General features: G+C 40.9%; 1 protein-coding gene across 2 annotated transcripts; it reads left to right on the plus strand.

Moving 5' to 3' along the window:
• The first annotated feature begins 1,579 nt into the window (after positions 1 to 1,579).
• On the plus strand, positions 1,580 to 12,470 carry ncapg (non-SMC condensin I complex, subunit G). 2 transcript variants are annotated; one of them, XM_084559925.1, is made up of 22 exons: positions 1,580 to 1,612; positions 1,920 to 2,033; positions 2,733 to 2,981; positions 3,179 to 3,407; positions 3,693 to 3,838; positions 3,950 to 4,034; positions 4,258 to 4,450; positions 4,536 to 4,685; positions 5,681 to 5,821; positions 6,860 to 6,983; positions 7,112 to 7,201; positions 8,565 to 8,753; positions 9,097 to 9,207; positions 9,389 to 9,508; positions 9,686 to 9,922; positions 10,014 to 10,195; positions 10,309 to 10,474; positions 10,770 to 10,937; positions 11,449 to 11,572; positions 11,790 to 11,837; positions 11,969 to 12,038; positions 12,123 to 12,470. In XM_084559925.1, exons 2-22 carry the CDS (start codon positions 1,926 to 1,928, stop codon positions 12,253 to 12,255), a joined length of 3,063 nt encoding a protein of 1,020 aa, XP_084416051.1. In that variant the 5' UTR covers positions 1,580 to 1,612; positions 1,920 to 1,925; the 3' UTR covers positions 12,256 to 12,470. The 2 variants fall into 2 exon arrangements, with proteins under 2 accessions (XP_084416051.1, XP_084416052.1); XM_084559926.1 differs by having other exon boundaries at positions 12,129 to 12,470.
• Positions 12,471 to 12,618: the final 148 nt, after the last annotated feature.

A 12,618-nucleotide genomic window follows, 5' to 3' on the forward strand; every position in this document is an offset into this window, starting at 1 on the left:
CCTACACAGGCTTTCTGTGTCAGTTAGTCTGGTAAGTTATTTGAACACAACTTGACAAGCACTATCTGTGTGACACAGTTTCAGAAATGTTTTGTTCTTCTACTGCTCTAAAGGTGTTTTTCTTTTATTCCTCACACAAATCTTTCCAACCAAGTGTGACACAATGAATGCCTCTGAGTCTTAAAGCGTGTGTTGTTGGAAGGAGATTAGGCAGAAGGGCGCACTGAGGAGGAGGCTGAAAGGCTTTTTTCCCCATCTTTAGTTGGAGTTTCTTGGAACAGTTCAGTTTTATTTGGATGTGGTATATATATGACAACCCAGTTTGTTCAAAGCATACTGCAGCCTTGAGACATAAACCTGGACAGGCCTCACTGCACTTGGTGAAATCAGATGGTCACAAACCAATTGGCAGGGAACCTGGGGGTCTGCGGTCTCTGAGCAGCTGTTGTGTAATCCAGCCTCGGTCACACGGATATGTATCGTCACACATAGGACTTTAAGGGTGTTAAATGCACTGGAAAGCATTCGGATGTCGAGAGGTGCTCACCTTTTTTTTGCCTATGGTATCATAACTTTTTGATCTGATGGGGAGACATTTAGGCCATATAAACATTTAATATGATAATACACCTCCATGATAATCCCTCGCCCATATGCACGCAGGTCTAAAGCAAACAGCTTGACAGAGTATCATCTATATTGAATTGATTTCCAAAAATAGATGCCATAAAATGAGGAGCCCTGTCTGGCTGTGGAGAGAGCTTGTTCCTCCCTTTCCCATGGGTAAACTGCCTGTTCCACAGCTGTCCGGGCAGCTGTGGCCCTGAACATCACACAATCACAGTGGCTCCACATTGGTACAAATAGCTTTAATGCCATGCATCTATAGTACCTGCCATTAAGTCATATGATTACATGGATTTTTATATGTTTTTAAATTAGAAATGACGAGGAACAAACCCGCTTGTCATCTGGTGTGACTGATGTAAACTAATTGTAAATGTGTGGTCTACAACAACTGGAGTCTGAGAGTCTGAGAACTATTAAACTTGGCATCGTTAATACTGTTTTAGTTATTTTAAATAGAACTGTTCACATATTTTAGGAATATTAACTGATGTCAAAGTAAATACGTTAAAGGGAATGATTTGAACGTTTTAAAATTAGGATTTATTTTTCAAAACGAATTATCATTGATAATTTATTTTGAATGTATTACCTCATTTAATTAAATAAGCAAAATGACGGAAATAATTCAGTGTGTTCAAAAGAGGGTTCTAGTTTACATTAAAAACAGATAAGGACAGAAGACCATCCCCCTTTGGTAATACTGAAATGATTAATTTAAAAGAGAAAAGATTAAAAAAATATATGTATATATGTATGTGGCATATTATTGTATATATTTTTCAAATAAATCAAATTACTACCTCTGTTTTGAATTTTATTGAACGTTGTCGCTCCGCCTGTGAGACTAAACGCAGGGCTCCATACAAAACACGTCATTACGTAGGGAACGAGATCACCCGCCTCTCTTCTCGCGATGACTCACGACAGTTGAATTTGAAAACAGGCGGCATAGCAGTTACACTAGAAGAAGACAGGGGAAAAGGTTAGCGACGTTTATTTCTTATACTTATAAGTGTACGTTATTCAGTACGAAACGATTGTTTCTTTTATAGTTTGATAAATCATTATACACTGTGTCTCGAGGGGACGCCGTCGTTTGCCCTTTAACGGTGTTAACGTTGTTCTGCTGCGTTTGTTTCAGTGGGAGTTGGATCGAGGTGGGGTTTAGTTTGCTCACGAGACACCTACAGGCTAACGGTGCTAGCTAGCAAAGACGTTAGGGTTAGGGGGAAAAACTGCTGCGGTGGCTGTTTTAATATTTGTGTGTATCATTTGTGCTTTTCATGAAGGAAAACATGACTGCAGACAACGAAATAGACATCAAGGAGGCGTTTCAGCGCGCTCAGAAGGGCCACAATAACAAAGCAAAGCTGGTAGCAAGCCTGAAGAGCCGCTACAACAAGGTATGGACTCATCACAAAGTGACATTATTATCCAATCCAGGTCCTAATCATATAAAAGCAGTAAATGAAAGTTCGCTTTTCCTTATTTATATTAACGCCAGGACAACACAGGAGTACAAGTGCTCATCTTTTTAGCAAGATATTCTATAAATCTATTATAGAATATTAAACAACGCTTTAAATGTACTTTAAAATCTGAAAATTATACAATGCAATACAATTTAATAGTCAATTATTTTATTATTCTTGTAAATATTGTGTATATAGGTTTTTATTATTCTATTTTATTGTTTATTTAGTTTTTTGTTATATATTATATATGGTATTATGAGTGTCTGTACATTGCTGCTGCAACTATCCATCTATCTAGCTGTGTAACTAATACATTACAGTGTGTTATAGCACAAGAAGACATGTGAGCCATACATACTAAATAAAATCATGTCTAAACAGACATTTTAAGCCCAATATTAACTGTGACTTTAACGCTGGAGCATATTTGCTACAACAAATAAGCTGCTTCTCTCTAAACAGAAAGCAAACCTGTCCCTGTTGGCCCACGAGATGGTTAATTATTTAGTTGTGGATGAATATTGCTACAAACCCTAGATCTTATTTTACACCTAAATGTTCGTTCCTAATGGTTTGCGTTCCCTGTTGCTTGTTACTGATCACATCCTTCGTCTCCTCCCTCCCCAGCTTGAGGACAAGACGCTGTTCCATGAGGAGTTTGTCCACTACCTGAAGTATGCGATGATTGTCTACAAACGTGAGCCTGTGGTTGAAAATGTCATCGAGTTTGTCGCCAGGTTTGCCACGAGCTTCCAACCACCTGCTAAAACAGAGGAGGAGGAGGAGCAGCAGCAGGAGGAGGAGGAGGAAGAGGAAGAGGAAGAAACCGACGATGATCATCCATTTCTGAGTTTCATCTTCAACTTCCTGTTAGAAGTATGAATATTATTACATTTTTGTGTTCAGAGCAAATATTCTGTTGCTGAGCACAGAAGCTCTGATGTGATATAGAAATCGTTTTTTCTCCTCCTACACTCTACTGTGATATTGAACCCTTTCTTTGTCCTGTATATTTTTAATCTCTCCTTGTAACATCATGTTTGGACCTTGATGTCTTCTGCCTTCTTCTGCAGTCTCATAAAGCCAGTAGCCATGCGGTACGTTTCCGTGTGTGCCAGCTCATCAACAAGTTGCTGGGCAGCATGGCAGAGAATGCCCAGATTGATGATGATCTCTTTGATCGCATCCATCAAGCCATGCTGGTCCGTGTCACAGACAAGTTCCCCAACGTGAGGATTCAGGCAGCTTTGGCCATGACTCGCCTTCAGCAGCCGAGGGATCCTGACTGTCCGACCATCAGTGGTTTGTTTTTTGAGATTAATTTTGAAATACAATAAATTATAGAATTGTAGATTTATTTATTGTAAAATAAATCACTGACATTTTAACATATTGTCTAACTTCCAATCCAAGTGTTCTGCAGTTTTTAACTTCTGCAAAGACGTTTTTTTTTTTTATCTTCTGCTGCATTGGATTCTAAACCTTTTTTAATCACTTGTCTTTGAAGTAGTGTGTTTTGTTTTTATTTGTGTATCTTTGACTTTATCACTGCCCCTATAACTAATGGCTCACTTCACTCCTTTTCAGCGTATATGTTGATTCTGGAAAATGACTCTAATGCTGAGGTGCGACGTGCCGTTTTGTCCTGCATTGCAATGTCACCTCAGACCCTCCCCAAAGTACTGAAGCGCACCCGGGACATCAAGGAGAATGTCCGCAAGCTAGCCTACCAGGTAGCCCGTGCTTACTTTCAAATGTAAAAAAGATGAATGCACACACTCGGTACCAACTGTTTACTTAATTTTGTCAACTGAGCTTGGATCTGTCGTGGTTTGCTCTTTAAGGTTCTGGCTGACAAGGTTCACATTAAAGCTCTGACCATCGCACAGAGAGTTGGCCTGCTGCAACAAGGTCTCCGTGACACCTCAGGTAATACTGATTTCTATCTGATTGTTTATTCAATTGTTTAAACATGTTACACACTGAACAACAGGAAATGTAAAACCTGCAATATTCAAAACAAAAAAACAGCAAATTCTCACACTGCAGAAACTGGTACTCTTCAGTTATTTTGACCTTTTTGCTGCTTACTAATTTACAGTTAATTTTCCTTGGAATCCAATCAATATGTCTGATTGGCTGTGTTTTGTAGAAGCGGTGAAGGAGGTTGTTTGCGCTCGTCTACTGCCAGCCTGGCTGCTTCGGCTAGACGGCAACATCATCGAGCTGCTCCACAGGCTGGACGTAGAGAACTGTGCTGAAACGGCTCTGGATACCCTGAAAGCCATCTTCCAAAGGACACCTACCGAAGAGCTGCTGCAGAACAAAACGCAGCTCGACAACAGGTACACTCAGACACGCCTCTCTCATCATGTAACTGATGAATTAAATGTTCTGCTTTTAGAGATTAAAGACGTGTGCTTTTAACAGGAAGCTGGTTCCGGTGGACTCTCTGACTTGTGAAAACGTGCTTTACTGGAGAGCTCTCTGTGAGTTCATCAAGGCGAAAGGAGATGAAGGTGATGAAATGCTGGATCAGGTGTTACCAGATGCTTCCACTTATGCCAGCTACCTCTGTGGGTAAGAAAACACACTCATTCACTGGATTACATTTATAGTATCACTGCTCTCAGTTGAATGTCATATAAGAAAAATACAGTTGCCATAATGACCATGTTGTAACTCCAGGTATCTGAAGGCAGAGTTCTCAGAGGAAATCCTTCTGTATGTAACTGTGTGCTAACACAAGGCTTAAATAACTTCTTTAATAGTGTGGCTAACTAATGGCTTATGTTGAACTTAACCTGGCTAGTTATTCTTAAAGTGTAACATTTATAGAAACATACTTTATCACTGCCAAACAAGTAAAATAACATTTTCTGATACTCTGTACTCTTGAGCGTTGCTGTGGTTTTCCGTACAAGATCAAAAAAGAAGCTATTCATCAATTTAACATGCCTCAGTGCCTCAAAGATCATGTATTACAACCACTTACAAATTAAAGTTTTAGAAGCTCACACTCGCACACAAAATACCAGACTGCTCTTATTACATAATTTACTTTTTGAAATTTGTTGTAGCTGTGCCGTAATCATCCAGTCTTTTTTTTATTTTATTTTTTTTAAGCTGGTGTTTACTAGATTGTCCTAAATTAGTTGCTCATGAGTTTACACTGCCTTTTAATCTTAAATCCACAATCCTTCACACAAATCCTCTCGACTCAGCTATGACCCTTCCAGTGCTCTGATACAGCGCTATGCTTTTTTTTTATCAACTGTGGCACTCCTAACATTCATCTGCTAATTAATTTGAGAAAGGTGACCAGTTGCCGGTTTGTATGAATCCCTAAGTGGCTAGCTAATTGCTGACATGGCTGTGTGTAGCATTTGCTTGTAGGTAATGGTGGTGCAGTGTTGCATTGAGTATGATTGCATTATATATTATTAGGTGTACAACTGTAATCTGGACACCCTTCCCCCAGCAGTTCAAGTTGTGTCATTTAGTGTGTGGTTGAATGCTCATCACATCTGACTGGACTCTGAAAGCTGTCGTTTGGCTGTTGACTCTGACTGTAGATATCTGAAGGCTGTCCCTGTGCTGTTGGAGGAGCAGAGGGCCGACTTCAAGCAGCTGGAGCTGGCCATGACTAAAGAGTTTATCTCACAACAGCTCATCCATCTTATCGGCTGTCTAGACACCAATGAGGAAGGTGGAAGGTAAGAGATAGTTTGGAGAAGAAAAAAAAAACAAAACAAAGGAGAGATTCAGTGAGAAAATCACCTTAACAACCATGTGGACAGCAGCTGTAAGATATGAGGGAAACACAGATAACGATAAGGAGAACAAGTGCTGCTGGGGAGAGAAGAGTCTTGTTGGAAACTACTGAATGATTCAGTCTTTCTCTTCAAGGCTGGGACAAGATTCACACTTGGACAACATTGTTGGTGCTCATACATTAAAGAAACAAATTACTTTCAATCTTTTTTAGGAGTACCATCATTAATGATTGTGTTGAACCACAATTCAAAAGCAACGTCTGATTGTGATTCATTTTCAGTAAATTTTAGTTAATCATTACTTTTCTTAGTTTCTTTCTTTAGCAGAAGGGTACCAACAGTTTTGTCCACGTCTGTAATTTCTTCCATATGTGTGACAACAATACAGTTATTAGTAAGCTGTTTTTAAATATATGCAGTGCAAGTAGTATTCTTAAATACGTTTCCTTTGTGGTTATGATCTGACCGATGTGAGGCAGCGTGAGTCGATGAGTCTGTCACTTACTTTCTCAATCGACAGAGTTATCAAACATTTTGAAGGAATCTTTACGAAGACATCCTAATCTTCTGTCTTCAGATGTCTCGTTTTGTCCAAACAGCAGTCCATGTCTCAAAGACGGTAACACATGAGACGTTATATGTGACAGAAAACGTCACAATAGTTTTATCTTGAAAATGGCTGATTAACTTTCTGTATTTCCTTGAAATATGATTTAATTCTGATTCTTCACAAAACTCATCTTTGGCAATAAATCAAGAATTAATATGCTAATTATAAAAATGTGCATAAATGTCTAATAAAATATTAAAGAAAACAATGAAGTGAACATATAAATCAATTTAACTTTCTACAATGCCTTAACTAACTCATCTTAAATGTGATGGACAGACATGGATCTAAATAAACTGGCAAGAGGTATACAATCCCAACGTGTTGATTCTAGTTATTTAGACTTATTGTGTCTTGTGTGTTTGCAGGAAGTGTGTGCTGGCTGTTCTGCAGGAGATGTTGACTCTTCCACAGACCCCTTCCTCCCTGGTATTCTTGATCACAGAGAAACTTCTCAGTCTCATCCCTGATGACCAAAGACGCATACAAACCGTAAGTTACACTTAAAATCTGAACTTTCTACTTTTTATTCAGATTTTTTATTTTTTTCCAAACGTCTTTTGTTTGAGTTGTCAGAAAATCATCTGGGACTGATGTTTTAATGAGCTGGCTTTACACAGGTGGCAGAAATCATCTCGGATGTGAGGGAGCCCATCGCAGAGATCAGTCAGCCGCTGGATGAGGCCGCGAGCCGCCGGCAGCAGGTCCAGGTGGGCAACACAGAAAAGCAATGAGATTTTGTAATTCCTTTCAACTGCTGAATGAATGAAAACACAACATATTTGCACAAGTACCACCAAATTTTTATTTTGTTCAGACGTGTTTGGAGTTTGTAGCCTTTTCTCTGCAGTGTGAAAACCTGCATTTCTTTTATGCTCTGTTTACTTTCCCTTCTTGTCTCTACTTGTTCAACCTGCGCTGCCTCCAGCTAGCAGATGGTTAAAGCACATGTTAACTAGTGGGGTGGAAGGTACACTAAACTCATCTCTGCCTAATGTGTCCTGGTCTGTTAGGTCTCTGCTTCTTACCTCATTTAACCTCTTTGTTTTTTTTTTGTATGCCAGCCTGGTTTTGGTTCTCCGTTCTGATTGTTCATCCAGCACTTTCGCCACAGTCTCTAGTTTTTAATAAGCACTGACGTGTATTTTGGAGGCCAGATAACTTCCAAGTAGGTCGGTCCTAGCCCAGGTGTTTAGCTTTTATCTGTCCTGGCTTCACCCATTGCTTATGTTTTCAGTGAGTAAAGGCAAACTAGCCTCTAGAGAGTTGTAACCTGGCCCAGAGCCTCAGTGGTTGTTGTTTTTACAGTTGGGGGATGAGCAGTTGCCCGTCTGGAGACTCAAGGATCCTCTAGAGCAGTGGTTCTCAAATGGGGGTACGCGTACCCCTGGGGGTACGTGAAGGCACTCCAGGGGGTACTTGAGATTTTAAAATATACATATATTTAAAAAGTAGCATCCATGCAAAAATCCTTTAAAATAAAAATTATTTAATAAATATTTCAGGAAAATATAAGTTCGTAAAATGAATTTTATATTTCAGTAGGCTATTCAATTTCATTATCCTAAAAACCCAGAGTCCCCCCCATACCAGGATGGTTCGACCCAACCTGTCACGTACCTGCCATCACCTGTCAATCACTGTTAAAACTCAAACGATGGAGTCGTGGTTGAAGCGTAGCGGCAATTCTTTTGAAAACACGGAGGGACAGTGGCAAAGAAGGCCAAACCACAGCCGGCAAAATTCCGGCTGTATCTTGAAGAGTATGTTTTATTTGGATTTACGTCCACAAGTTGCAACCCACCCAATGCACTGTGTTTTTTCTGTGGGGAGAAATTAGCTAACAGTTGCATGAAGCCAGCACATCTGCAGCGTCATCTTAATACAAAACATGGATGTCACGTCGGTAAGCCACCTGACTTTTTGACACTAAAAATGCTTTTTGCTGGTTAGGGGGTACTTAGCTGAAAAAATATTTCACAGGGGGTACATCACTGAAAAAAGGTTGAGAACCACTGCTTTAGAGTACACTTTAGCTAAGGAATGACTGGGCTGTCTTTTGCTCCCGTCCAGCTTGCAGAGGTGAAGGTGCGTATCTTGGAGGCTAAACAAACTCTGGAGGATTGTATCGCTGCTCATGAGTTTGGCCGGGCAGCAGAACTGAAAGACACCATCACAGAACTGGAGAATCGCAGGAACCAGATCATCCAGGAAGCCGCAGAATGTAATCAGCCGGCTGACAAGGAGGTCCCCACTGAGAAGGTAAAAAAACCACACCAGGAGCTCCATAAACGTTGTTGTTTATATTATACCTGCATACAATATATTATTCCAGTAAATTACTTCTTGTATTTAAATTATTTTATTTTTTTAATAAATCTGTTTTGAGTTTTAGTTCGACCCAAACTGTGCTCCTCTTTTATACTTGCTTTCAAACACATAAACTAGAGGACCCTGTTTTGGGATCCATTAATGTGTGTTGGATTTTGTATTAACTTTTACAACAACATGTAACTGAATATAATTTACCTTTAACAGTAAAAAGAAAAGTTCCTTCTGAACCATTAATTTGTATTTGTGTTTGATTATTTATTTGCCTTTTCAGAATGATCCAGAGACTCTGTTGAGGTGTCTGATCATGTGTGCTGAACTGCTGAAGCAGATAAACATCAAGACAAGGATTGGTCCCACCATAAGTGCCTTAATGTCTTCACTGGTAAAAAGCCACTCCCTTTACACTTATGTACATAACACAATACGGTCTCTAGAAAATGTGTATATCAGAACATCAGCAGCAAACGGACAATAAAAAGTTAACCTTTAAAGTTAATGTACAGTACTGTTTTTTTTATTTCATGAATTTAATTGGATTGTCATGTTTTCTCCGTCTCTGTCAGGTATTGCCCAGCATAGCAAATGCTCACCCGGCTGTCCGCAACATGGCCGTGGTGTGTCTGGGGACATGCACTCTGCACAGTAAGGATCTGGCCAAAACCCACATGGTCCTGCTGCTACAGGTAAATTCATTCAGATTCAGATTCAGATTTAACACCGGTGAGGTAAACGTTGACACTTCAATATAACTGAAGCAGAAACGTGACCTTCAATATAATCCACAGTCCTGAGGTATTTTAGCTAAAAGCCACAGCCATGCCTCGCTGTCCGTCCGTACTAACATTGGTTTGTGTTTCCAGATTGCTCAGCTGGACGAGGTAAAGATCCGTATCAGTGCTCTGCGAGCCATCATTGACCTGCTCCTGCTGTTTGGATTCCAGCTACTCTCAGAAACAGCTGCCACTCAGACGGCTCCTTCCTCCCAGTCACCAGACAAGCAGGAGGAAGACGCAGCAGTGGCTGAGGGGAGGGGAGATGCTCCTGAGGACACTGCACAGAGTGTGCTTGTGATGCTTTCAGAGTTCCTGGACTGTGAGGTGCGATTGAAATATTTACGTGATATATTAAAAAACAAAATGCATCTATGTTTTGAAGAAATGTAAAGTTATCTGTGTCAAACATTCCCAGGTGTCAGACCTGCGGACAGAGACAGCGGAGGGCCTGGCCAAACTTATGTACACGGGTCGTATCTCCAGCGCCAAGATGTTCTCCCGCCTGGTGCTGCTGTGGTACAATCCGGTCACGGAGGACGACACCCGCCTACGCCACTGCCTCGGCGTCTTCTTCCAGCTCTACGCCCGCGAGAGCAGGTCACACATGCACCGAGCTCCGCTGTTAATTTCATTCTTTACAACTGTGTGTTCTTACTATGAGTGGATGACGTGATATAATCTAATATTCAGTTTGTCTTTGTGTACATTAGGGCGCACCAGGAAGTTGTGGAGGAGAGTTTTCTGCCCACTATTCGGACTCTGATGAACGCCCCAGCTACCTCTCCACTAGCTGAGGTGGATATGAACAATGTGGTGGAACTTCTTGTTGAGCTGACCCGCCCAAATGCACTTATTAAACCTTCAACTAACACAGAGGTAAGAAGCATCCACCGAGAACAATGAGAGTGCAGAAACGCCTGAGTAAGCTAGTGTGGATTGTCCCACTAGATCAATTCTCGATAAGTAGTCGTGTGTTTATTAGTTCACTGAGGTTCATCATACGGCCTTCTTCCTAGAAATGTTAATAAAGTCTGCTGCAAACTGCAATTCCAGTAAAAATAAAAACATGTTAAGAGCACATTTGAAATAAAGTACTTGGGGATATTCTAAAAGATTTAAAAATGACAAGGCTCAAACTGAATTGATCTGACTGCTTGTTGTCTGTCCTTAGGAGGTGTATGTCCATGACTACTTGGCAGTACGCATATGTGGTGAGATGCTGAGCGACCCCACAGCCCCTGAGGTGCGTCTCTATGCCAAGACTCTAAGTAACCTGGAGCTAAGCAGAGACGAGACTGTGAGGAAGGACCTGCTGACGCTGCTGCAGCAGCTTGTACAGGTAAACAAGACATGAGTCTGCTGCTATTAAGCGCCTCTGAAGCCTGTCCTCATGTTGACAGGAGGAGGATGTATAAAAGGTTCTCCGTGTCAGTTCAGTGTGTTAGCATTGCTAGCATTTGATAGTTTAACACTAATCACAAAGTGCAGCTGAGGTTTTCATGAACCAAAGTATTAGATAAAGGCAAACCCTACCACCAAAGCAGTCATGAATTTTCTGTAACCGTTTGTCCTTGAGTGGATCACAGGGGGGCTGGAGACTGTCCCAGCCAGTATATCACAGGGAAAACCCAGAAAAAACAAACAACCATTCACACTCACTGACTTTTCAGCAGAGGACGGAGATGATAGAAATCAATAGGGTGTATCCCGTAAAGCCCATATCTGTACAAACTGTCATAGGAATCCATCAGACTGTGATCATTTAGTCTGTACCATGGTGGTGGACCAGCTGTTATAGCTTTACAGTGATTCTGTTCAAAATCCTCATGTCTAATTCTACTTTCCTGCAGTCTGTGAAGGATCGTGTCTGTCTCCGTGCTCTGGAGAAGATGGCTGGAGCGCTGGTGGACTCAACAGAACAGGCTGATCTCCTCCGTGCCAACGCACTGCAGCCTCTGGATGTCAATGCAGATGGTACAAATGCAAACACAGCTCTAAAAAGACAAAGCTACTTTACATCTTTGACTTCTCCATACTCAACTAGATTTACAATGCACATTTGTGAAAACTCATTCAGTTTTTATAATTGATTATATCTCAAATAAGTTGTTAAAATGCCTCAGTCCATCCTGCTCAGTGTTGGTGAAGACAACAATGCAGAAACATGAATGTGACTGCTGTGTTTCCACAGATGCTGCAACAGACGATCCATCAAAATCTACCAGGAGACCCAAAAGAGGTAATGCAGGTTCTGTTTACACATCGAAAAACTGCAATTCTCCACAGTGCCAATGTATTTTTAGAGCTCTCGTCCACCTGAGACAAGATGTGGACTCAGCACTGTCAGGTAACCGGAGTGTTTGTTCACAGGTCAAAGGAAAGTCTGTGCAGCCAAAGGGGGCAGAAAGCAGAGCCGCAGGGCCGAGTCATCAGAGGAGAGGTGACCTCAGAGTTATTATTTTAGACACCATGAAGTTATATATAAACTATAGTGTCACTCATCTCATATATATCTTGTTTTAAGCTACAGCGATGGAGAAAATGTTCCCCAGTCCGTTCCTGCTGTGCGACCGTCACGGAGAGCCAAGACTGCAGCTTTGGAGAAGACTAAACTGGACCTCAATCCCCTCATCAACCAGGAGGCCAATGTGTCGTAAACATCTGGTTACAAACAGTTCACACCGTTCTGTTGCTTTTACTTTCAAGTTCTGTATTAATACATTTTGTCAAAAACAAGTATCTCTTCAAAGTATTATTTTTCCTCAGTAAGTAGGATATTTTGTTTCTGCTATCCCTAACGCTTCTACTTCTGTTTCTATTTCTTTCTATGTCAAGTTTTATAATTTCAATCATTAAAGTGAAATATACAGTACGTCAGAGTTTGTCCTCTTCTTGGTCACGTATTTGGTTCAGTAGCTATGAACAACCTTATGGTACAGATGCAAAATGAGAAAAGCCTTCTGTTCCTCTTCTCGTGCGCTGGTTCTTCAAACTGAATAGCCAATCAGAGACCAGAGTCA

Source organism: Chelon labrosus, assembly GCF_963514085.1.
Source record: "Chelon labrosus genome assembly, chromosome: 2".
NCBI lineage: Eukaryota > Metazoa > Chordata > Actinopteri > Mugiliformes > Mugilidae > Chelon > Chelon labrosus.